This window comes from Nematolebias whitei, chromosome 20 (assembly GCF_014905685.2).
Source record: "Nematolebias whitei isolate Nwh7 chromosome 20, NemWhi1, whole genome shotgun sequence".
NCBI lineage: Eukaryota > Metazoa > Chordata > Actinopteri > Cyprinodontiformes > Rivulidae > Nematolebias > Nematolebias whitei.
Window position 1 is genome coordinate 6,252,770 of NC_056517.1, and position 27,632 is coordinate 6,280,401.

Genomic DNA, 27,632 nt, shown 5'->3' on the forward strand with positions numbered 1-27,632 from the left:
TCTAAATGAGGTAAGAAAAATGTGTGTTTGTTTGCCCTGCGCTGTACTCCACTTCTTGCTTGTGGAGCGGGGCCCGGTCTGCTTGCATTCCCACTGTACTCGAACTGCGCTGGAGTTTTCTTCTACTGGACCGAGACCTAGGTTTTAGCCCAGGCCAGAGTTCGCCTTTTTGTTCCGTGACTGAGTTCGATGGTGCGTTCACACATCCCCAAACGAACCAGACTTCTTAGGAAAATGAGCTAGAGTTTGATTAAAGCGGACTAAGCAGGGCTGGTGTGAATGCACCCGTAGTCTCTCCGGCATGTCCTGGATCTTCCCCAGGGTCTCCTCCCAGTTGGGCATGTCTGAAGCACCTCCGTGGGGAGGCACCCAGAAAGTATCATTATCAGATGCCTGAACCACCTCAACCTGCTTATTTTGATGTGGAGGAATAGTCGTTCTACTCTGAGTTTCTTCCGGATAACTGAACTTCTCACTCTTATCTCCAAGGTAGAGTCCAGCCACCCTGCGGAGGAAACTCATTTCAACTGCCAGTATTTGCGATCTCATTCTTTTGGTCACTACCCAGAGTTTGTAGCCATAGGTGAGGGTAGGAACATAGATCGACCGGTAAACAGAACGCTTTGCCTTACAGCTCAGGTCTTTCTTCACCACAACAGACCGGTACAGAGTCTGCAATACTGCAGATGCTGCACCAATGCATCTGTCAATCTCACACTCCATCGTTCCCTTACTCGTGAACAAAACCCCGAGATACTTGAACTCCTCCACTTGAGGCAGAACCTCATCCTCGACCCAAAGAGTGCAATCCACCCTTTTCTGACTGAGGACAATGGCCTCAGATTTGGAGGTTGTGATTCTCATCCCAGCTGTTTCACACTCAGCTGCGAATGTCTCCATTGAGAGCTGATCATGGCATGATGACGTCAAAAGGACCACATCATCTGCAAAGAGCAGAGATGGACTCATGAGGCCACCAAAACAGAATATCTCTGCCCCTAGGCTGCACCAAGAAATTTTGTCCATTAAAGTTATGAACAGAATTGGTGACAATGGGCTGCCCTGGCGGAGCCCAACTCCCACTCTGAAGAGGTCTGACTTACTACCGGCAATGAGAACCAAACTCACTGATTGTATAGGGACCAAACAGCCTGTAGCAACAGGTCCCCAATTCCATACTCATGGAGCACCCCCCACAGTATACCCCAAGAAACATTGTTGAAAGCCATTCTCCAAGTCCACAAAGCACTCCCATGACCCCTCGAGGACCCTAGTGAGGACAAAGAGATGATCCAGTGTTCCATAGCCATGACAGAACCTACATTATTCCTCCTGGATGTGAGGTTTGACCAACCATCTGACTCACTTCTCCAGTATCCATGAATAGACCTTACCAGGGAGGCTAAGGAGAGTTATGCCTGTATAATTGGAGCACACACTCCGGCCCCCCTTTTGAAGAGGGGAGCCACCACACCCCAGTCTGCCAATCCAGTGGCACTCATGCCCATGTGATGTTGCAAAGGTGTGTCAACCAGGACAGTCCAACAACAACCAGGGCCTTAAGGAAATCAGGGCAAATCTCATCCACCCCCAGAGCTCTGTCGCCACAGAGCTTTTTAACTACCTCGGCGACCTAAGCCACGGTTATGGACAGACCATCCCCAAAATCCCCTAACTTAGATTCCTCCATGAAAGACATGCTGGTCGGATTGAGAAAATCCAAGAAGTATTCCTTCCACCTCCCGATGACATCACTGGTTGAGGTCAAAAGCACCCCACCTTCACTGAAAACAGTGTTAGTAAAGCACTGCCTTCCCGTCTTCAGCTGCCTGATGGTTTGCCAGAATCTCCTCAATGTCGGTCAAGAGTCTCTATCCAAGGCCTCACCCAACTCTCACATCTGAGCTTTTGCTTCAGCAACAGCCAAGGCTGCAGACTGCTTAGCCCTCCTGTACTCCTCAGCTGCCTCCAGAGTCCCAACAGCCAACAAGGCAACTTTTTATGATAATCTAAACTAAATGCTTGATTGAAGTTATTTGTTTTAGGTTTAGGAAGTTCGGTGTGTTTTCTTAGCAAAGTGAGTGGGGGCATAGAGATTAGAGAAGATGGGCCTGTGATCGGAAGGTTGTCGGTTTGACTCCCCGTATCAACAACATCAAATGTGGGTGGGAAAGTTAAAGCACCCACACCAGTCTCCACCCTCATTTGCCCCACTCTGGGCCCTTCAGCAAGTCCCTTAACCCCCACCATCTGCTCCCCCGGGTACCTAAACAGCAGCTCTCTGCTCCACACAAGGGCTGTGGTAGCTCGGTGGTCTGTAGTTGCATCAGGAAGGACATCCCATGTAAAAACAATTGCCAAGTCTTTGTGCAAGTTAGTTCGCTGTGGCGACCCCTGAAGAAGGGAGCAGCCAAAGGAGAGAGAGAAAAAGTGTGTTTTGTTAGCAGATCAAGAGAAACTAACTTAAATCTGTGAATGAGGTTTTCAGCAAAATGCAAAACAGAAAGTTTCTTGTCCAGACAGGGAAAATATAAATATAAACCATTTAATGTTTAAGATAGCATCTCACTGGGCTGCAGCTGCTAATGAGCTTTCACAGCAGAGCCTCCAAAATGTCTTCAGGTAAACATTGTGATGTGATGCTGTCAAGCTGCTGCGTAAACAGCGAATGAACATGAGCAATCTACCAAAACTGTTTTAATGTTTGTTCATTTTATTGATGGAAAACAAACAGACCAGCGCAGTTTTTATAAAAACATTTGAGTTTTTTTTTTTTCTAGTGATTTGTATGTATCTTTTTACTCACAATTTGCATAGTTTTTCCCACAATGGATTCTTTAAAGAAAAAGTAAACATAAACAGTTACCATCAGTAAATATATATGAAGACATCCAAAGATGTATTATTGAAAGGAAAATTAAAATACTGGAGATGTAACCATGCTTAGACTTGGTCTCTGTTACCATGGTGATGTAACCAGTCTCAAACTCAGCCACTGTTACTATGGTGATCTAACCTGGCTCAATCTCAGTCTCTGTTACCATGGTGATGTAACCAGGCTCAACCTGAATCTTTGTTACCATGGTGCTCTAATCAGGCTAAAACTCAGCCTCTGTTGCCATGGTGATGCAACCAGGTAGTCACACTTACATCCTCAGACACACATTTGACTTTTTTTTTATCCAAATATCAGAATGAGCTGCAGTGAAAGAAATTTCAAGGTTCAAGCTTCTTTATTATCATACGCATCACATGTGTTACATGAGGTGGAAAGAAATTGTGTACACATTCTACTTTGTAATTATTTGTAAGTATTCTAAGTACATTTTTACTACTCTTTCCACCTGTGGTTATGTCTATGTTTACCATTAGCATGACTTCTGTTGAATTGTATCTCTGCAGAGTAAACATGTCATGCTGAACAGATTTGTGCTGCTGAGAGCAGTGAACAGTTCTCTCCCCTTCCATCATGAACCTGTTTGTATTCGTGGCTCATTACTGAGCAGCAGTACAAAGAAAGCTGAGATTGATAACAAGACATATCTCGAACATTCATCTGCTGTGGTTGGTGCAAAAATGGAATACTCGTGACACAAAGACACACTGTGCATATTCAATTAAAAAATTCCTTATTAATCCCAGAGGGAAATTAAATGTTGTTGTAACTCATCATCCTGGTTTTATTAAAGAGTTGTTATAGATGCTAACGGCTGTGGGCAGGAAGGATCTCATGTAGTTGTCTGTCTTACAACGGATCTGAAGAAACTGGTTGCAGATGTTGATTTATCTTTTGACTTAGGGGGTTTCTTGGTCTTCTTGGGTAGTGGTAGGACTGCCAGAATGTTGGTCAGAACTTCTGCCTGAGTGATGGTCACTCCTCACATCAGCTTATTGAGCTCTTCATCATTGTGGACAGCCAGCTGCAGGTGTTGGGGGATAATCTTTGTCTTCTTGTTGTCACGAGCTGTGTTTCCCACCAGCTCCAGAATGTCGGTGGTCAGGTACTCAAGCACCACTGCCAGGTAGACGGGAATGCATTCATGGTGCCTTGTTTTCAACTCATTTGAGATTTGGGGCTGTAGTTGAGGTATTATTTGAGCTTTTGGGATGTTAATCAGCTACTTTCTCAAATAGTCCTGGAGGTCAGCAGCATCGGGGCTTGATCTTTGAACTTGTTCAAAAATAATTGTGAAAATTGCACTCTCAAAATTGTCAGAAAGTTGTTGTGAGCATCTCCAACCTGTGCTGAGCATGCCAGAACTGTAACTTTAGATGTATACTAACATCACTAGTGTTGATTTCAACTTTATTATGTGAGATGAGGCCCAGAACCTGAATTTGAACTGTTTTCTGGGTGAATGAATAATTTTATTGGGTTATGGTTCTGACATCAGATCAGATCTGGCGCCAGAAGGAAACAGGTTTGGTCCATTTCACTTGAAGCAATGATCATTTGTCTTCATGTGACATTCTTTCAGTTTCAGCAACTCACTGAGGCTTTCTGATGCACAGTAAATGCAGAACACATTTTTTACAAGAAGTCATTTTGCGATTTGCATGAAGAATGGCAGCGTGTGTTACTGGAAGCCTTTTCCAATAAATGGACCAGTGATTGAAACTGAGATACTTGTGAGCGGCCGCAGAGTTGATTGAGAAGGACCTTGTGCAATAAAAGTGAAACCCAAATGGGAAAATAATGGAGGTTTGCTTTGACACTGGCTGAGGAAACTTTCCCTTTTCATCACAAGAGCAAAACTTCTTTCAATGTGAATCAAGTGAGATCGGTCCATGCAGCAAAGGCAATTAAGATGTTCTGTTTTATTTGACTTTTTACTACAGGTAATAAATATCTGGGTTATTAAATGATACTGGATATTCATTAGCTCACAATTATCTTGACTGCAGTGGTGCAGTGGTGCAGTGCGCAGCGACTAAGCTTGAAAAACACGCTTCTCTTGCAGTCTTGCGAGCTCAATGCGTCAGTTTGAGTCAAATATGTGAACAAAGGTGAATTCAGATCAGTTCTTACTTTCTGTAGGTGAAGAAGAGGAGCAAATCCTCTAATCTGGGAGAAGGAGGAGAAATGAAACATAAAGACGTGATTTCATCTCATCTTTCTGAACTTCTTGCTTCCATACATCCAAACTGTTGGTCCTGATGCTTGATGCATGACACAAACTGATTAAAACATTTTAAGGACACAAACTGAATAGATTTAGCTTTTGTTTTGTAGGGATGTGTTTATTATCACCTTCCACTGAGAGGTGAAGATGGAGGTGTTTTCTGCACTTCTGTTTGTTTGCCTGTTAGCAAAATATCTCCTGAACCACTGGGCAGATTTTTTTTTTCATTTATTCAAATTTTCATGTAGACAGGTTAATCTCATTGAGCCTCGGGGACTCATTTACAAGAGAGACCTGATTTTTTTAACAAAGAGTGATGACAACAATGGATAACAACAACAATAGACAATCATAAAAGATCCGTACAAATTTAATTTTTTTTAACAAGTTAAAATAAAATGGCAATCAAAAGGACAATCTAAAGGAAAAGTAGCAACAACAACAACAAAAAAACAGCTAGGTTGTAAGGCGGTGTAGACAACTAAAACCAGGAACATGTCTGCCTTGGTTTTTGCCAGGTACTAAACAGGTGTTTAAAGAGAGATCAAGGTTGAGAGCTTCAGATCATTTTGCAAGATATTCTAAGAAACAGGAGTGGAGTAGGAGAAGGTCCTTTTGCCATGATCTGTCCGCACTGAGGGAACACTGTTTAAAATAATGTCCTGAGAGCGCACGCTGTAGCTGCACTCACGCAGAGACATGTAGGAGGAGATGTATGAAGGCAGCAGACCAAGAAGTGATTTAAAGATGAAAATGTACCAGTGAGAGAGTCTACATAAATTTATTGATGACCAGTTAACCAGTGAATACAGGGTGCAATGATGGGTACGGTAATTACAGCCAGTTATGAATCTTATCAAAATAAGGTGGAAGTTCATCTGGTCCTGCAGATTTTTTAGAATCTAGACATTTTAACAGTTTATTTACCTCACTAACTGAGAACGGGGAAAGAAAAAAGGTGTGATTTACTCAAGATTGACTTGTAGGAGAGATATGGTTAGTAGAAGTTTGACTTTTACGGGAAGTAGCTGATTTTCCATTAGTATCTGTGTCAAATAAAGAACTAGAAGCAACAAAATGTTTGTTGAAACAGTTCAGGATCTTTTGCTTATTTGACACGGGAACAGAGTTAACAAGAAGTTGTGATGGGAGGTCAGATGATTGGGAGCTGCCGGAGAGAGATTTGATGGTTTTCCAGAATCTGTTAGGGTCATTTAGATTTTTGGAGGTCTGAGATAAGAAATAGTTACATTTTGTAGCTCTCTGGTGAAGAAGGAGCCTGAGCTGGTTCGTGAGGTTGAACGGTACCGACTAGATATAGTAGAATCGACTAGACTAGACTAGACTAGACTAGAATAGAATAGAATAGAATAGAATAGAATTGAATAGAATAGAATAGAATAGAAACAGCCTTTATTGTCCCAAGGATGGGAAATTCAAGTGTAACAGCAGCAACAGATAAAAAGATAAAAAGATTCACACAAAAATTCCTAAATGTTAAAAGCAATATATAAAGAAATAAGATAAACAATATCTATAATATTGTTCACTATGTGTTGGAACATTGATTAGGACAGACTATTGACAACACAGTATTACAGGCAGAGTGTGTGTTTTAGCAGAGGTCAGCATATATTTAATCCTTATTGAGTTTGTTGGGAGCAGTGATGGTTTTAGAGTCTAACAGCTGCCGGGAGGAAGGACCTGCGGTAACGCTCCTTTGTGCATTTAGGATGCAGGAATCTGTCACTGTACGATCTCTCCAGTTCAGCTACAGCTTCATGCATGGGCTGGGAGACGTTGTCCAGCAAAGATGTTATTTTAGCTGGAGTCCTTGTGTCTCCCACCACCTGCACTGGGTCAAGGGGGAATTCAAGCATAGAGCTGGCCTTCTTGATGAGCTTATCTAGCTGCTTCTTCTCAGCTGATGATAAGCTGCTGCTCCAACAGACAACACTATAGAAGATGGCTGATGCCACTGTCGAGTCAAAGAAGGTCTTCAGGAGCACCCCCTGCACTCCAAAACACCTCAGTCTCCTCAGCAGGTAGAGTCTGCTCTGACCCTTCCTGTAAAGTGCATCAGTGTTGTGAGACCAGTCCAATTTATTGTTCAGGTGAACACCCAGGTACTTATAAGAGTCCACGCTCTCGATGTCCACTCCCTGATGTTCACCGGGGTCAGTGAGGTGGGTCTGTGCCGGCGGAAATCCACCTCCATCTCCTTAGTTTTAGCAGCATTGATCAGGAGGTGGTTCTTCTAGCACTAGTCCACAAAGTCTTGAGTCCACTGTCTGTACTCTTAGTTGTCCTCACCTGTGATGAGGCCGACTATGGCAGAGTCATCAGAGAAGTTTTGCAGATGGCAGTGTGGGAAGTTGATGGTTTAAGTCTGCAGTGTAGAGGGTGAAGAGGAACGGTGCCAGCTCAGTTCCCTGCGGGACCCCCATACTGCAGACCAGCCTGTCAGAGACACAGCCCTGTGTCCTCACATACTGTGGGCGTCCAGTGAGGTAATCCAGTATCCACTGGGACATGTGGTGATCCACTAGTCAGGCTCACGATTGCCCCTTTTCCCTAGTACCTCCTAGTACGGGCACAGCACGGTTCAACCCAACTCTGTATGGTACATGTTGTTTCCATAGCCCCTTTCAGTACCGGTTCCAGTGGGCAGGGTTCAAATTGACGTACACAAAAACATTGATTTTAAAATTGTACACCTTTTCTTCATCATTTGATGTATTTGCACTCATTGTGAATACTTTTATTGTTCAGTTTAGATGTGTTTTGTTTCTTGTTCACAGATATATATATTTTTTTTAGCTTTACTTTAAAGTTTAATTCTTGTTTTGTGATATGTACATCTGTGGGTTAGAATAAAGTTGAACTGAAGGCCGTCTCTCTTCTTTAAACATGTTTGAGGCAAATATTCCTGAGAGATCCAAAAATTTTGTGTATTTTTATGATTTTTCAGCTGAGTTAACTTTAACAGATTATTAATAGTTATTGAAGTGAAAACAGGATTTCATGATAAAGCTGGCACTGTTAATTTATTTATTTATTTTATCTTCACTGATAAAAAATACATAATTTTTTATACATGAAATGTTTTTAAAAATCATTTCCACTATCATGCCGCCTGTCTGCCAGGATCAGGGTTCAGCCTTCATGAGCAAGCGAGGCCGGGGTCCGGGCAACGGCCTTCTGTAAGTCAGCAGCCTGTTTGATCCTCCATGGTGACCAGCGGAGTTCGGAGCCCGCAGAGCCCGCAGAACACGCAAGGCCAGCCCAGAGCTTGAGCCCCGAGTCGGCAGCACGGAGGATCTTCCGCGTTGACCGGCGTAGCTCTGAGCTGGTGAGATGACACCCTGCACGACCTGATGGGGCTCCGAAGCTCCGGTGGAGGACCAGGGAGACCGGCAGAGCTCCATCTAGCTCCCTCTGAATTTTGTCGTCAGCCAACAAGCACAAAAAACGCCGGCACTTCAGCATTAGACCACGGTGTTGTCATTGTTGTTTTTAAAATCTTTAAAATTGTTCCAGCCACTCTTCGAGTTCAAACATCGGTAAATGCAAATGGCAGACCAAATGTTTAGAAAAATTCTCAAACAGCCAGTGACTCCACCCCCTGATCAATCAGTGACCGACAGTGTTCTGACATCACGTTTTGGTGCCGGCTTGGCTTGCTTGTTTCCCTTGAAAAGAAGGGACAAAAAAAAAGTGCTGGTTCCACAAAAAATGCTAATGTAAAATGGTTTGGAAGCGTACCAAACTGAGTTGAGTCATGCTGAAGAGGAGCTATAGAAAAGGGGCTTATGATGCAGAGTGTGGGCTCCTGAACCAATCTCCCTGAGTGGGGCTGGACTGTATTTCACTCAGGATCTGCCTATGTTTAGGGGCATCAGGCTGGTGTGACCATACATATAGTCCCCAGGTTAATGCTTATGTGTTGGAGTTTTCCCTGGCTGTGTATTTCATGTAATAAAGACTGTCTACTCCATCCATGAAGCCATGATAGAAGGCCTGAATGCATGCAAGGAGAGAGAGAGAGCACTTACTCTTCTAATCTGGCTCAATTATCACCTGTCTGACCAACTTCCTCCAGAGTAAAGAGTTGCAGGTCCTCCAGAATAATTACATCTCTTTAAGAACGCTGTGTGGTCGGAGGAGGACACCCTCTTACAGTATTATCTCAGAACCTAAAACCTCCATTTCTCTGATCTCCCCTCTGCTGCCCTTCAGCTTTAAGCAACCTTTCTTTTTTATTTCTTTTGATGTGGGACGAATGACCAATTACCTCTGAAATCAACGACCAATGGATGATGTTGGCTGTAGGTCAGCAGACCTCAGAGGCCTTTCTTCAGCCCGACCAGCTGTGTGTGAGTCAGTGGTTTGAGTTAAAAGCATATTATTATCACGTACCTTCCTGAGTAATACTACTTTTATCTGGGAGAAGAACCATTATTTTGTTCCAGGAAGCTGGTTTAGTGCTGTGTCCTTTTTTCTTTTTCTTTTAATTTCTACACAGAAGCACTCAAAGAATCTAAAAATAACAAGAAAAAGTGGCATATCCTTTCAAAGAAAGGACAGTGGCAATACATCTATGCCCTGTATCACTTGTAGTCACTCAGTGTGCAAACCGTGTATGGATGTTTCTTTAAAACATTCATGAACCTCCTCAGATACATTAAGCCTCTTCTGAAAGTTCTTATATTAATTTCTGGGTTGGTTGCAGTCAGAATGACACTGAGCTTACATTAAATAACACTGTGTCATCAGCTGCTCCTCAACAGGCTAACGTCACTTCTCTAATGCTCCTTGTCTTTGTCTTTCCAGATGATGATCCCAGAGCCTGATCCTGACAATGAGGGGACAAAAATAAGTGTAAGTAGAAAAACACGTCATCCAAAATATCAGCACTGTGACCCACACTGGCAGAGATTAATCCTGAGGAGAATCCACTGCACCTGTTTCCCTAAAATAATCTATGAGCCAGCAGAGGAACAAGCTAATCAGTGCTATTGTGTTATTACTGCTGTCTCTGTGAGCTCATGTGCATGGTTCTGATCCGGCTCTGGGCAAGTTGAAAGGGTTCCCTCTCTTAGCTCATATAGCAGCTTCATAAACATTTGGACTGCCTGCTTTTTATTGTGTAATAAAGTGAAACTATGACAAATAACTTCAAAGCTTTTACCACTAGTGTGGTGTAAATGGTAAATGGACTGTACTTATATAGCACTTTTCTATCTTATGAAGATACACAAAGCTCTTTACAACACAATATGTGCCCTCGTTTACCCATTCATACAGCACTCTACTGTTTCTGTACAAATAATAATCAGAGCTTTATCACATTCATACACCAATGGGACACACATATGAGGCAATGAGGGGTTCAGTGTCTTGCCCAGGGACACTTCGGCATGTGACTGCTGGTGGAATCAAATCCCCAACTCTTGCATTGGGGGACGACTGCTTTAACCACTCAGCTGCCCTGGTATACTGATAATATATACATATATATATATATATATATATATATATATTGTGTAAAATAAAAAATGTCTGAAATAATTTGAAACTGAAACCAGTCATTGCTTTTTAATGTTGGTTCAACAGACTTGTTTAAAAACCAAACTAGTGAAACTGACCTTGGAATAAAGGATGGTACCATGGTACCACTGAAAATGTTTTGACCATAAGTACTGTATATGTTAAAATAATGTGAGTCGTAGATCTAGCATCATTTAGCATTAAAGGTTGACAGGTAGTCACAGGGTTGTTTGGTGTCATGGTGTGGACACCACAGCTGAAAGCAGACCCTAAAAGACAAGATTTACCAAAATACACAAGAAGCTGCAAAGCTAATTGTCCTTTGGACAAATAAGACAAAAATTGAGCTTTTTGACAAGGCCCATCAGCTCTGAGTTCACAGAGTAAAAACTGAAGCAAACAAATAAAAAAACAATGTACCTAACACTGCTAACAAGATCCTCCATCTGCCTGCACTCAACTCTACAGACCCGCTCTGTTCCATGGGCAAACCTTGGATGTTCTCTGTCAGCCAGACCTGGTTCTGGAGGGCAGCCTGTGAGGGCAGCTGCTGTGGTCATTATTACCATCAAGCTGCTAACAGGACCTGCTAACAAGACCATGCCGCTAACAGAATCGTGCTTCTTAAAGAACCTCACTGCTAACTGAACCACACTGTAGATTTATTTCTTTTTCACTTTTGGCACCTTGTTTTTTGTATTTTTGATGCATGCTTTGGTATTTCTTCTTGTTGTTTTGTTTTGTTTTTGTTTGTTTTTTGGCGAGTCGAGACGGTTCTCATCTGAAACATTTCTTTGCGTTGTTGACCTTGTGTTGATTGGCATATGACAAATCAAACCTGAAACTTGCAGTGAAACGTGGAGAGGCTTGGTTCTGTTCTGGGACTGCATCTGAATCTGTCCAGGACAACAACATCTCAAGACCATCAAGGCATTCTGGAACTAAACATCATGCTCAGTGTCAGAAAGTTTGGTCTATGTCAATGGCCATATGTCCTCCAACAGGATAATGACCAAAGCACACAGCTAAACACCCCCAAGAACGGATCAGAACCAAACATTGGACTGTTCTGAAGTAGACCAAAACACCTGTGGACAGGTGGACCAGAACAGGAGTTTCCAAATTTTTCCATGTCATGGCCCCCAAACAGCAATAGCTTCTGGCTGAGACCCCCCTCACAAACCCACAAACAATGCTACAAAATAAGCAAAGAAACATACACTTTTAGAATTTTTAACATTTATTCACTATTTTCATTAATATAATCTCTGATGAGCATAAAAATGTTATTAACTAACATGTTTTAAACACTGTATTATATTCCTACTGGGAAAAAAACCCACATTTTAACCAACTGTTGACTAGAAGAACAAAACAAAAGAAATCTAACTTCTCTCAAGCGTGTTTGTCTGGAAATGACAGATACAGATTGCCCTAGTGGGCAATTTTTATTATTATTATTACTATTTTTTATTTTTGTTTTTTTTTATCTTCTTTTCTCCAGCTGTCTGAGGCACCCCTGGGCCACAGCCCCCACTTTTAAAAACACTGGACCAGAGCACCTGTGTACAGGTGGACCAGAACACCTGTGTACAGGTGGACCAGAACGCCTGTGTGCAGGTGTACCAGAACACCTGTGTACAGGTGGACCAGAACACCTGTGGACAGGTGGACCAGAACACCTCTGAACAGGTGGACCAGAACACCTGTGCACAGGTGGACTAGAACACCTGTGTGCAGGTGGACCATAACACCTGTGTACAGGTGTACCAGAACACCTGTGGACAGGTGGACCAGAACACCTGTGGACAGGTGGACCAGAACACCTGTGTACAGGTGGACTAGAACACCTGTGTGCAGGTGGACCATAACACCTGTGTACAGGTGGACCAGAACACCTGTGGACAGGTGGACCAGAACACCTGTGGACAGGTGGACCAGAACACCTGTGTACAGGTGGACCAGAACACCTGTGGACAGGTGGACCAGAACACCTGTGTACAGGTAGACCAGAACACCTGTGGACAGGTGGACCAGAACACCTGTGGACAGGTCCAGAAGTCTCAGAGCGAGACACAGAATCACCTGAATGCTTCAAAAGATTGTACGACAAATTATGTATAAAAATAAAGGTAACATCCATTTTGTCAAGGCCTGTTTCATTAGTTTTTTTGTTGAACCACAATAAAACGATGACTGTTTTTCATCTGTTAATCTTAGTATATGTTTTACTTTTGTAATGACTGTAATGACTTTTGTGACTTGTTTACTCTGTAAAGGAAGTGATTTCTTTCTGTGTAATTCAAGTGTAAATCAATTGTGAGGTAAACACATTAAACAACAAGAAGAAATAAACTGGTTGTATTAGTGGGAAATCTCATAATGCCTCATTAAATCACCTTTTGATCCAATGACAGGCTTCACTTTTGTATGTCAGCATCTCACTGTCGTGCAGCTGTTGGTGACTGAGTGGTGAATGGCATTCATGACGTTGTCTCAAATGTCTTAAAATGTTTGCGAGGGTTCTTAATTTCCTCACGAGTCACAGATGCTCACAGTCCTGTCACGTGAATTGTGAATGTTTCCCCTTAAAATAGCACACAATTGTTGTGAAGTTCTTAAAATTACCTCAGTTTTGTTGAAGGCATCTCTAACCCACCTTAAGTGCAGTATCCTCCTGTATGCTCCACACTGGTTTGTCGTCATTATCTGCATCGTTTTTATGTCTATATTCTGATTTACCTCATTTTGTATATTGCTTTGTGTGTTACCTGTTGTTCTGTCTGTACAGCACTTTGGTTGGCATTATCACTGTTTTAAGTGCTTTATAAATAAAGTGCTATGGTATGGTATCAGAAAACAGGTCCATGTAAAAAAAAAAAAAACACTGATAAAAAAATAATTAATAAAACTAACATACAAAACTGCCTGTTTCATATTGAAGAGTGTACAGCTGTATATTTAATCTGTAGTTCTAAAGGTGAGGCTGTGACTTACTGTATGTCACAAAACATTAAAATGGAAGCATGTGATGATCTCCAGAATAAAAACATGTAAAAATAATTCATACTAGTTCCACTATAATAGTTACAAATCACAAAAAGAATAGTTCCTAATAGACTCCTGCAGACACCGACCAGAGAGACACTGACAAGATTCTCTGTTGGAGTGAAATCCCAGAACATGTTCCTGGAGCAGAATTAGACTGTCAGCAGAAACCGAGGACTCCGGTTCACTTTATTTTCTTTGACATTTGAATAAACCCTATGGGTCCTCCTCATTACCTCACCTCAGATGGACTAAAAACATCTAAAATTCACCACATTTGGAGATTTTTTTTAATTAGTTCAGTAACATGAAAATTTTCTGACGATGAATAAAAGAAGATGTCTGGAGATAGCGAGAACCTCCTGAACATCTTATGTGAACCCATGGCTGTGCTGTGTAGCCATACAGATGGGCAGTTACTGCAGACTAAATTTAGAGATATCAAAGAAGACAAAGTTTTTAAAGATAACCCAGAGCAGAAAGGCTGTTTTCAAAGTCAGCCTGTAAAGTTCAAACCACTCAGGGTTTTTGTCTCAATGAAGTCTGACAGTCTTGGCACTCGGCAAACTGACGTGTTGTAAAACAGAGAAAAGCTGCTTTATAATACCGTATTTTTCACCCTATAAGTCACATTTTTTGTGTAATTTGCATGCCCTAAGACTTATATGCCAAATCGATGTATTTATGGATTTTTTTCCATATTTATAAACCAATTTTTGGCTGAGATATGACCATTTTCATTCATTCTGATTGAAAACATTGAACACTACCATTTTCAGCCACTAGATTGCACTCAAGTAGTATGGCATGCCGTGGTGTCATCTAATAGGTAAAAGTGATTATTAATGACACAATATGCTTGACGTAGCTGCCACCTTTGTCCAGCTCGCCTGAAGCAACTGTCAAATCAGCTTCATTTCACTGCGTCGCCCCAGCAAAATGCAGCTAATTTGACCATTAAAGTGCATTTATTAAGTAAAAGTTCAACTGAGACAGTTAGGAGTGCGCGGGGAACCCAGATGGTATGAGACCAGAACGAGGCAGACACAGGGGAAGTACAAAAAGAACAGTGTTTATTAGTTACAGTGATAATCAATCCACACGCTGCTTCTCAGCGACTCCTGGAAAGAGGGACGACAGGTTAATGTTGGTCCAGAGGGGAAGACCAGAGTGGTTTGTTTGAAGAGCGTTTTTGTCCTTACAGTCCAAACCCGAAGGAGGGGAGCTGGTCCTTCAGTCCAAGGAGTGAGCAGCAGAGGGAAATCCAACGAGGGTCCAAGGGAACGAGGAAGGCTGGCAACTGGAGGCAAAAATGGCACGAGGAATACCTGACAGGCCGAGGGATCCAGATCAGGTCACGAGGAGATCCAAAAATACGAGGAACCAGGAAACTGGAAAAGAGAACACAGGTGAACAAATTCTTTTCACCTAGACATATCTAGCTCAACAGTACTATACCATGAGAGGTGATATTCTCCAGTGATGAGTCACACTGGGCTGCAGCCTTTTGTAGATGGAGAGGCTCATCAGGCTGATGACCGCCAGGTGTTGTTAATCAGCGGCCATCTGCAAGGCAGGCTGTAGACAGTGGGACCCTTACAGTACCCTCCCTCAATAATCGCCTCAAGGCGACCTGAGGCGCTTCTCGGGGTGGTCTCTGAAGAACCTGGAGATGAGGCTGGGGTCGAGGATAAAGGACCTGGGGATCCATGACCTCTCCTCAGGACCGTATCCCTCCCAATTGACCAGGTACTGGAACCCCCTACCCCTGCGTCGCACGTCCAGGATAGATCTGACGGTGAACGCAGGGTGGTTGTCGATCAGGCGGGGCGGCGGAGGGAGGTCAGACGGAGGACACAAGGGACTGAGGGAAACAGGCTTTACCTGGGACACATGAAAGGTTGGGTGAATCCTCATGGCCCTGGGGAGTTGGAGACGAACCGCAGAGGGGTTAATGATGTGGGTAATGGGGAAGGGCCCAATGAAGTGGGGGGCCAGTTTGCGTGGGGTGTCCCGCAGTTTGATGTCCCTGGTGGACAACCAAACCTGCTGGCCGACCTGGTAGGCGGGTGTCGCTGAACGGTGGCGGTCCGCGAACCGTTTAGCCTGGGCCGCGGTCCTAAGGAGGACCGCCTTGGCCTGGCGCCAGATGCGACGACAACGCCGGAAGTGATGCTGCACGGATGGGACCAAGCAGTCGAGCTCTAGACTGGGAAAGAGAGGGGGAAGGTAGCCAAGGGAGGCTTCGAAGGGGGACATACCGGTGGCAGAGGAACGGTGGGAATTGTGGGCGTATTCCACCTAAACCAAATGTTGGTTCCAGGACCAAGGATTGGACTCGACCAGGCAACGCAGGGTGGACTCCAACTCCTGATTGCAGCACTCAGCTTGCCCGTTAGCCTGAGGATGGTAGCCGGAGGTGAGGTTAACGGACGCCCCGAGCAACTTGCAAAAGGAGTGCCAGACCTGAGAGATGAACTGCGGGCCTCGGTCGGAGACGATGTCAGAGGGGATCCCATGGAGCCTGAAAACATGGAGAGTGAGAAGGTGGGCAGTCTCAAGGGCAGAGGGGAGCTTAGGGAGGGGGACAAAGTGAGCGGCCTTAGAAAAACGGTCAACGACCGTGAGGATGGTGGTGTTGCCGTCAGATGGGGGAAGGCCAGTCACAAAGTCGAGGGCGATGTGGGACCAAGGACAACTAGTGGTCGGGAGGGGAAGCAGACGGCCAGCCGGAGGTTGTGTACCAGACTTGTTTCTGGCACAGACGGGACAGGCCGAAACAAAGTCCTTGACGTCTCTAGACATGGAGAGCCACTAGAAATGGGTCTTTGTGAGAGCAAGCATGTGGTTGACTCCAGGGTGGCAGGAAAGCTTGTTAGAATGGAGCCACTGGAGTACCTGGGACTGCACACTGGAGGGAACAAAGAGGGTACCGGGGGGACCACCACCAGGATCAGGTTCAGAGAGGAGGGCCTGCTGAACGGTGGCGGTGATGGGCCAGGAGAGGGAGCCGACAATACAAGTGGGAGGAACAATACAATTAGAAACCTCAGGCGAGTCAGGAGGGGCAAACTGCCTGGACAGGGCATCAGGTTTAATGTTCTTAGAGCCTGGGCGAAAGGTTAGGATGAAATTGAAACGGTTAAAGAAAAGCGACCAACGGGCCTGACGGGGGGTCAGACGCTTGGCGTTCCTGAGATAGGTTAAATTTTTATGGTCCGTCCAAATCAAAAAAGGGGTCTCAGTGCCTTCCAACCAGTGCCGCCATTCCTCTAATGTGAGCTTGACCGCCAACAGCTTGCAGTTGCCCACGTCGTAATTGCGTTCCGCTTGGGAGAGACGTCGAGAAAAGAAGGCGCAGGGATGAACCTTATTGTCCAAAGGTGATCGCTGGGAAAGGACCGCCCCTACCCCAGTGTCGGAGGCTTCCACCTCCAGAATGAACTGGTGCGTAGGGTCTGGGTGGCAGAAGATGGGCGTGGAGGAAAAGAGAGACTTGAGTCTCTTAAAGGCGGCCTCGGCCTCTGGGGTCCAGTGAAAGGCTCGGGCGGTGGAAGTGAGCTGAGACAGGGGGGCGGCGACACGACTATAATTCTTTATAAATCGCCTGTAGAAATTTGCGAAGCCCAGGAAACGTTGTAACTGTTTCCTGGACTCGGGGGTCGGCCAGTCGACTACCGCCCTGGTTTTCTCGGGGTCGGTTCGACAACGTCCGCCCTCAAAAATAAAATCTAAGAATGAGACGGAGGAGGTATTAAATTCACGTTTCTCCGCCTTAACGAATAACTGATTCTCCAGCAGCCGCTGAAGAACCGTGCGGACGTGAGCTGTGTGTTGAGAGGGGTCGCGGGAAAAAATAAGGATGTCATCGAGATAAACGAAAACAAAATTACCAATAAGGTCGCGCAGGACGTCATTGACGAGCGCCTGAAAAACTGCGGAGGCATTGGTCAACCCAAAAGGCATAACTAAATACTCAAAATGACCCAAAGGAGTGCGAAAAGCTGTTTTCCACTCGTCGCCCTCCTTATTACGAACGAGGTGGTAAGCGTTTCTTAGGTCGAGTTTAGTAAAACAAGAAGCCGACTGTAACTGTTCCTGTAGTGAGTCAATGAGGGGGAGCGGATACTTATTTTTAACAGTTATGTTGTTTAAGCCGCGGTAATCAATACATGGCCTGAGAGTTTTATCTTTTTTATAAACGAAGAAGAAACCGGCTCCCAAAGGGGAGGTCGAGGGTCTAATAATACCAGAGGCAAGGGATTCATTAATATAATCGGACCTAGACTTCTCTTTCGGGACCAGAAAGATTATAAAGTCTACTTGACGGCAAGGGGGCGCCAGGTAATAAGTCAATCGAGCAGTCATAGGGACGGTGAGGAGGAAGAGACAAGGCGCGTTGCTTGCTAAAGACGGCCGCCAGGTCGCGGTATTCCGCAGGAACAGAGGTGAGGTCGATCTCCTCTAGAGGAGACGCGTTCCGAGGGAACTCTTTAATGGCGGAGCGAAGACAGTTACTGAGACATTTGTCGCTTCATTTGTCAACGCAGCCGCGCTCCCAATTAATAACTGGGTTATGGTTTCGGAGCCAGGGATAACCTAAAATTATTTGGGGCGTATGAGAATTAAACACAAAGAAATCGGTCATCTCATGATGATTTCCTGAGACTATGACATGCAGATCGGTCGTCTTAAGATTTATACGAGTCAAAGCGTCTCCGGTTAAGCCGGCGACAGAAATCGAAGGAATCTCGCGAGTGGGCAAAGAATATTCTTTAACTAAATCGGCGCTGATCAGGTTTTGTTCAGCACCCGAGTCGATGAGAGCAGAAAACGAAAAGCGACGGTCAGGTGTCTGAATGACCAGGGGAAGTAATAGTTTGAATGGGGAGGTTAACGCAGACGCTCCCACCAGTAACTCCCGCTTTACTGGTGGAAGTTCTCGTTTCCCCGAAATGGACAGTGGGACAGAAAATGACCGGGGTTACCACAATAAATGCAGAGACGGGCAGATACACGCCACTGTCTCTCTGCAGGAGTCAGCCGTGCGCACCCCACCTGCATAGGCTCGGGGGAGCGATCCCGTGGAGGAAAAGAAGATGATTGGTTGAAACCAGGAAGCATGGAGGACTGGGAGTTGTAGTTCAAGTGAGGCTGCTTGGGTGAAACGGACTCATGGCGAGGGGTCGTAAACCCGGAAGTGGGAGGATTCTGGGAAACGTAGTACGAAGGTGCAGACTTGGGCTCACCTGGAGAAGCCGGAAACCCGGAAGTCAAAGGTCGATGGGAATTGTAATTTGCCTCTCTCCTCCTTTCCCGGAAACGGTCATCGATGGAGATGGCAAGGTCTATTAGCTTGTCAAAAGTCTCGGGCTCGTCTCGCGAGGCCATCTGGTCTTTGAGAAAATCAGATAAAGAGTTTAAGAAAATACCTTGGAGGGCTGGCTCGTCCCATCCTTTTTGGGCAGCAAGGATCCGAAACTCCAGGGCGAACTCCGAGGCGTTACGATGGCCCTGTCGTAAATTCAGCAAACGCTTGGCGGCGTTTGACTTCTGCAGGGGGCGATCAAAAATCCTATGAAACTCCGGTAGAAATAGTTCATAGGAAGCAGGGGGGTTATTATGGCTCAGAAGGAACGAGTGAGCCCACCGGAGAGCGTTACCTTTGAGTTGGCTTACGAAGAAGGTGATTTTGGCCGTGTCCAAGGAGAACTGGGAGGGAGCCCCCTCGAAGGCGAGTCTGCACTGCAGCAAGAAGCCGCCACATTGGTCAGGATCTCCGGTGAAGAACTCAGAAGGTTTAACGAATATTTGTTGAACAGGAGGAGTGGGAACAGGAGCCACGGGGGCTGGCGGAACGACTGGAGCTGAGGAGGCAGAAGCTTGCAGCTGACGTTTAATTGAATAAATCATACCTCCGAGCTCCTGAAGGTTGGACTTGACCGTGGTTTGGTGAGTCAGCACTTGATGAAGAACTTTGTCCATCCCGTCGATCCGTTCCTCTGTGGAACCGGGGGTTGTCTGCTCGCTCTTGGTCTCATTCTGGGTCTTTTTTGGCTGGAGCATTTCTGTTAGGGTTACGCGGGGAACCCAGATAGTTTGAGACCCAGAACGAGGCAGACACAGGGGAAATACAAAAGAACAGTGTTTATTATGTACAGTGAGATGTTTCACAAGCTGGAACTCAGCTCTCCTGGAAAGAGGGACGACAGGTTAGTGTTGGTCCGAGGGGAAGACCTGAGTGGTTGTTTGAAGGTGGTCATTGTCCTTACAGTCCAAACCCGAAGGAGGGGAGCTGGTCCTTCAGTCCAGGGAGAGAGCAGCAGAGGGAAAACCAACGAGGGTCCAAGGGCACAAGGAAGGCTGGCAACTGGAGGCAAAAATGGCACGAGGAATACCTGACAGGCCGAGGGATCCAGATCAGGTCACGAGGAGGATCCAGAAACACGAGGAACCAGGGAACTGGAAAAGAGAACACAGGTGAACAAATTCTTTTCACCTAGACATATCTAGCTCAACAGTACTATACCATAAGAGGTGATGTGCTCCAGCGATGAGTCACACTGGGCTGCAGCCTTTTGTAGATGGAGAGGCTCATCAGGCTGATGACCACCAGGTGTTGGTAATCAGCGGCCATCAGCAAGGCAGGCTGCAGGCAGTGGGACCCTTACATACACATGCAGTGACATGAAGAACGAGTTGTATGAAGGCAACAGACCAAGTAGTGATTTAGGGTAAATTCACACCAGCCCTGTTTAGTCCGCTTAGGGGCCGAGATGGTGTAGAGGCAGGGCAGCCGGCTTGGGACCCGAGAGTCCCAGGTTCGATCCCCAGTCACTGCACATCACGTGGCGTCTCTGGGCAGCACGTCTAATCCCCAAAATGTCCCCCGGGCGCTTTCAATAGCTGCCCACTGCACCACCTGGTGGTGGATGGGTTAAATGCAGAGACTAATTTCGCCATTGTATGGAAACATACAGTGCTGACATTGTGATGACATTATTATTATTATTATTATTATTATTATTATTATTATTATTATTATTAATCGAACTCTAGTCCGTTTGCCTAGAAAGTCTGGTTCGTTTGGGGAAGTGTGAATGCACTATCAAACTCTGATGCGGACCAAAAAAGCAAACTCTGGTCTGCCTAAACACCTAGGTCTCGGTTCAGTTGAAGTGAACTATAATGTGGTTCGACTGCATTGTGAATGCAAGCGGACCAGAGACTGCGCCAAAAGCAGGAAGTGGGCTAAAGCACAGGGCATTCTGTGTAAATACAACCAAAACAAATGCATTTCTCATACTTCATACGGAGCCGTCTCAGCCGCCTTGTGTGAAAAACAACATTCTCCAGAGGTTAGAGAAGTCAAGCATGTGATTGAGTGGGCACCAGTTCTAATCCCCCTGACCTAAATTTTTTTATCAAAAATTTTGGTGGGAAAGGTGAAGCAACCACACCTGCCTCCACCTTCAACTTGCCCCTCTCTGGACCCTTGAACAAAGCCCTTAACACCCCTTCTGCTCCCTCGGGCACCCTCGAAGGCAGTCGTCTGTGTGTGGGCTGTAGTAACTTGTGGTTGGTGGATGTGTCAGGAAAGACAATCTGGCGTAAACACAATTGCTAAATGCTTGTGCGAGTTTGCTCGCTGTCGCGATCCAAGAAGAAAGAAGCAGTCAAGCAAAAGAAGAAGAAAAGGCTAAAGTAACCAAATTAGTCAAACTTTCTCCTCTTTCAGAAAGGGAAAGAATGAAATGTCCACTGTAGTTTATCCATTTATCCATCCATCATCTTTACCCGCTTCTTCCTTTCTGGGTTGCGGGGCTCACTGGTGCCCATATCCAGCAGTCACTGTGCGAGAGGCAGGGGACAGGCTGGACAAGTTGCAAGTCCATCACAGGGACACATAGAAACAAACGAGACAAACAACCATTCACTCTCTCACTCACAGCTCTGGAGGGTTGAGTTACCAATCAGCCTAACATGCATGTTTTTGATATGTGGGAGGAAATCGGAGTACCGAGAGAAAACCCACACTTGCACGGACAGAACATGCAAACTCCACCCAGAAGAGACCCCGGCCAGGATTCGATCCGGCAACCTTCTTGCTGAGCTGGCAGCTTTACCGACTGTGCCACCTCCATTGTAGTTTAGAGTTTGTTTATACAATTAATTACAACACTAAACCATTTCACCCACAGGCTCTCTGCACTCGCACACGAGAAGCTCCTTGATTAGTTTGGGATCAATGTTTATTTGGCACAAATGACATTAACATCAGAGTGAACAAAAGAAAAAGACAAAAAGACACAAGTTTTTTTTTTTTCAATCTTTAGTGTGAATTCTTTAAAAATACAATATAGTACTCTACAAAAGTGCAATATTTGAGACTTTCATCTTCAGGACCATTTTCATTCCAACTTTAAGCACTTTATGTCAACATGTACTTGAATTTGAAGCAATAAAAAGAGAAAAAAGTGTTGGTGTGTTTCCTGTATAAACAAGGCTGGCTCACCAGGAGCAGTGAGGCAGTCCTGATTAATATGCATGGCTGCAGGGGTGGACTTCACCCACTTTGAGCAGAAAACACTCGTCCAGCTCATGTAGAAAGGCAAAAGCGTTACCAAAAACATCTAATATGATATCAGCAGAGGACGTCCAGGTTTTATCTTTTAGGTTTTGCATGAGGTAAATACACCACTAAACTTGAAAAAAATATTATTTATTATAAGACCTAATTTTACTTGAAGGAATGCATATGGCCTGCTACCAGTGCTTCAAACTAATATAATCTGAACATGAGAGGGGACAGAGTTAGGGCCACTTTTATGAATGACAATCAAGTCAAGGTCAAGTCAAGGTTCTTTATTGTCATTCTCACCAGTGGTACATGTGGTGGAACAAAATTGAGTACATAGGGTCCCAGTGTAGTATGACATATGCTGAGATATATTCATACATTTAAGGGGTTCTTCATTTTTCTGACTGTGTAACATGCGTGCATTGAGTTTAACAGAAATGTAACGAGAGACGTTATTTATCTTTGACCCATCAAAATGAATGCGGTCATTTATTTACAGAATCAAAGATTAACATCAAACATTTACATTAATTTGGCAAAATATGAAAACAACAACATGGCTAGTTTTACAGGAAGTGAGAACAATACGGCGATTGTTTTCACTTTTCAGCAGAACAGCAGACATCAATTCACACGGCGGTGATTGAGAAACTTTGCTTCAGACATTTCTAAAAATATCTGTAATGATTTTAGGAGAAAGGAGAGTTTAAAGATGGAAAATGGAGATTTATCTTACAGAGAGATGTGTCAGGGAATTTGTTTGTTTTAACCAGAACGTGCACGCTCCTTCAGATCTCAGCATGGCCAACGGTACGCTTGGTCGAAATAGAACTTTTACCTGGTTGATGATAGTTTCAGCGTCGGTGTAGAGCTCTTCTTTTGACTCTTTCAGCGTCTCCGTTGAGAACAGCCAAATACCTAGAGAGTCGTGCGAGGTTATCCAAACAGAAGTTATAATTCCCAAAATCGTCTCTGCATTCTGGATTCCAAGAACTCTGAACTCCTTCAGAGCTCAACTCTTTTAAGCTCTTCTCATCTCGTCTCGTCTCTCTTCGACACTGAGAGAACCGGGAAGTTGCCACATTTAAATGGGTTCGACTTCCGGTTCATTTGAGAGCTTTTTGATTGGTGGATAGACCAGAACAGAGGTGTGGTTTGTGATGTAAGGTGTTATGGAAAGTCAAGGATAGAGATTAAGATTGTTTAAAACAGACAGAAAGATTGTTGGAGAAATTCAGACTCCGTGGAGTCAATTCACCTAGTATCTGCTGTAAAAGTTAAACATGACATTTCTTTTCAGTAAACTTTTTAGTTGACCGAACCTCGAACTTTGACACACACTTACAAACTTGCTCATTGAAGACAGAAAATCAAGAAATGCATATTAACCTGATTTCTTCTTTGAATGAGGAATAAAAATCATTACTTACTGTTTATGTAAATAAAAATGAGTAGTTCTCTTCAACCTGTAAACATTGTTTGAACTAACACAATTTGATTATCAAACATTTGTAAAATAGTAATGATCATAGAGGATTGTCTTTTCCACTTGATTAATTCAAGAAAGAAAGTCTCAGGATGGGTCAAACTGTATTTCTGGATGCAGATCAATGAAATGACAGTTTCTGTCCCACAAGGTTCTTAAGGTCAAGGGTTTTGACCTCAGGTTAAGTTCACTACATCAGGTTAAGTTCACTACACCAGTTACATCCAACAAAAGTATAAATTGTAAATTAAAACAGTAATTGCAGTACTGTATCTGCAAAAATGACCGTGGTAAAGCCAATTTTGTGTTGGCTAATGTTGATCAGCTGTGGCAGCCATCTTAAATAGGGCTGACACAAAATATGTGTTGGGGACGATGCTCGGCTAAAACCACATCACATTTCAGCACATTACGACAGGATGGTTGGAAAAAACTGAACAAGTACAGCTTGTATGGAAGAGATGCAGGAAAAAATCTTTTATTTTGATCTGAAATCAAAACTGGCAACATGACTGAGGTTTGAGAAGTTTCATCTGAATAAATCATGACTTCTGGAAAGTCCTTTGGATAGATGAGACCAAAGTAAAGCTGTAGCTAAACTGAATGAATCAAAGAAGCGTTTACCATAGCTGTATTTAAAATAACGCCTGCAAACATCAACTAACCTCACGTTAAATTAAAACAGAGTGGACACATTTTTACAACAACCTGAAATTAGAATATAGTCAGACTTTTGATAATGTTTCAACATCCTCTAAAAACTAAAGCCAGATGATGTGTTTGCACGTAACTGTATGTTCATGTGTTCATCGATCTGTTTGCAAACTATCTCATTTATCAACCCATGTCAAGATGGCTGCCTCAGCCAGCGCACTGAAGAAAACAAATCATATCTATAATTCAGTCATTTTTACACATTCTCAGCTAAAGTTTGATGTGTTAGTAGCTGAGAGTCACTCACAGCAGGTACTGAGTGTGCCATCTCATTTTTCATGACTTGACACAAAATTTGATTTTCAAGGTTTTGATCAAAATGAGTTTAATCTCAGATGATTTTAATCTAAAACTTTGGCATGAAAGTTATCAGTTATATTAATTCAATTCAGTTTATTTATAATTCTGTCACCAAATACCAAAACTTTAAATCCTGTATTTCTTTTGCTGTTTTTGGTTGATATATGATCCTATGAATTATAAAATTGTCCAAGTTTTTTTTTTTCTTTCATATTGTACCCTAAGAGAAGGACTACAATTATTTTGTTTGTATTATTGGTCCTTTTTAAATCATGATATTAAAAGGGAGTATTTCTGCTTTTAAATTTGGACTGTGATGCTGCTAGAGCTGGACAGTGTCTCACCTCATTGTGTCTCTTTTCTAACAGACAGTGAAGGTCCAGGGCAATGACATCTCGCACAGATTACAGATCTCTAGAGTCAGCAAGAATGATGAAGGACTGTACGAGTGCCGGGTGACACGAGCTAACTATGGAGAGATTGTGGAGTACAAAGCCCAAGCGTGGCTGAAGATTAACGCCACAGCCAGGCCTCTATGGCCATTTCCTCCTGCAAAGAAGAGCTCCCCGCTGCACCTGACAGACAAAAAGCCCAGAAAGTCAAGCTCAACTCTGGGCCAGGACAACAGTTCAGACCAGAGGGTGGCCTCCACATCCACCTCTCACACGACCTCCAACACAGCTAAACACAGCCCTGGCTCAGGTAAGTCCCTGGGAGGACTGGAGACTACCTCATGCTTTCTGTAATGGTTTGGTGTCCTCAGAAATGAATGCTACACAAATAAACGATGTGAAATAAAAAAAGGGTTAAACGTGAAGTGATGTTGGGCAGCACGGTGGCGCAACTGGTAGAGCTGTTGCCTCTCAGTGAGCAGGTCCCTGGTTCAAATCCCGGTCTGGGTGGAGTTTGCATGTTCTCTCCGTGCATGCGTGGGTTTTCTCCGGGTACTCCGGTTTCCTCCCACAGACCAAAAACATGCATGTTAAATTGATTGGTAACTCTAAATTGTCTCTAGGTGTGAGTGAGAGATTGAATGGTTGTTTGTCTCGTTTGTCTCTATGTGTCCCTGTGATGGACTGGAGACCCGACCAGTGTGTCCCCCGCCCCTCGCACAGTGATTGCCGGACATGGGCACCGGCGACCCCGTGACCCAAAATGGAAGAAGCGGGTAAAAGATAATGTATGGATAGTGACGTGATGTTCAAAATTGGCAATTTTAGCCTCCTTTTTGGGGTGCTCAAGCACCCCTAAATTTTAACTCAGCATCCCTGAAAAACAAGTTATATATGTATAAATATATACATACATATATAGTGTATATATGTATATATGTATGTATGTGTGTGTATATATATATATATATATATATATATATATATATATATATATATATATAATTATTATTCTTAAATGTTTGTGGGTTTTGGGTTCTGTTTATTGCGTCTATGATTCAATGCAATAACATTAATACATTTAAAAGGTAAGAGATCATTGTAATACTTGGTTTATTTACATAATGACTAATTACTGGATGTTCGGCCCCTGAGCTGTTGGTTTTCAGTAACTGTGGCCCCCTGAGCGGTTTAATTGAATAGCCCTGCTTTAGACGGTGGAATACAGTTTATTCCATTTCCAAAACCTAAACTGAGTTTTTAAAAATGTAAAAGATAGATAAAGCCCTTCGACCGACCTCATTAGCAGCTGAATACAAAAGTGACAAACAGGAAGTACCACATGTTCATCTGTATGAAGGTAACTGCAAGTAAATCCTCCATTTTTGACACAATTATATTGTATGCTTTATGGTTAAATTAAAGCTTAAAGCTAGTTGTGCTTTGTTTTGTGTGTTTTATATGTAGATATAGTTATGGTTTAACTTCTGGTTGCATAAGTTTAGTCTTTATTTGTAATGATCAGTTAACACTAAACTGATTTTGTACAAAGTGTTTATTGTGTAATATAAAGTGGAGAGCTACATCTGTAGCATTTTAGCTAGAGCGTTTGTATTGCATGCTGCTAGCTTAGCGCTACTTCTTGTTGTACCAAGTTCTCCAAAAATAGTTATACTAATCAAGTGTTTGCTTATGTAGGTAAACATAGATGTTTACCAACCCATTAAATTAATTAAATAACAATTTACTGAAATACAAAACCATAAAGAGAAGATTCAAACAGGTTTTTAAATACTTATTTATCATCACCGTGGTTAGCCCTGGACATTTGGAACAGAGCTCCTCTGGAGATGTAAAAAAAAAGAAGCTCCAGACCAGCACCATTGAGATGGGCTGAAGACGCCCTCAATATGATATAAAAGGTTTTGAAATGGTTGATACTTCTTCTAGGGATGCACCAGTACTACATTTTTTCCCAAACAAGTACAAGCACTTACATTTGAGTACTTAGCAATACCAATTACTGTTACTAGTACTATGAACTGCTGCTACATTTTGTTTTACTATTACTTTGAAAATGTGTTAACTCCTCTAACTAAGCCAATGATAGCAGAAGTTGTTTTTCTTTCTAAGAGCACCTGTTGGGGAGTGGTGAGAATGCCAGGAAGCTTGCGATGAGATCAGAATATTCCCAAGATCCTCTTCTGCTCAAAGATAGACTGTAGAATGTAAGGCTACACGTTTTTTGAAAAAACTTGTGATTTATGATTTATTATTTAATAATGTGCTGACCTTATTGATTGAAATAAACCCACAATTTTCTTGAATCTTCACTTACTGTTCGGTCATGAGTATCATCGAAACCAGGTGCTGGCGTCAAGGCTAATGCGAGAGAGTTCATCATTAGCATGCCAAGTATGCATTTTAAAATTCCCTAT

At 43.5% G+C, this 27,632-nt stretch overlaps 1 protein-coding gene across 1 annotated transcript in view; it reads left to right on the forward strand.

Moving 5' to 3' along the window:
- The window catches only part of vstm2a (V-set and transmembrane domain containing 2A), a 115,133-nt gene that overhangs the window by 68,770 nt on the left and 18,731 nt on the right, over positions 1-27,632 (forward strand). Inside the window, exons 3-4 of the mRNA XM_037694397.1 lie at positions 9,957-10,004; positions 25,171-25,504. Coding sequence (XP_037550325.1) covers positions 9,957-10,004; positions 25,171-25,504 — 382 coding nt within the window. The remainder of the gene's footprint in view (positions 1-9,956; positions 10,005-25,170; positions 25,505-27,632) is intronic.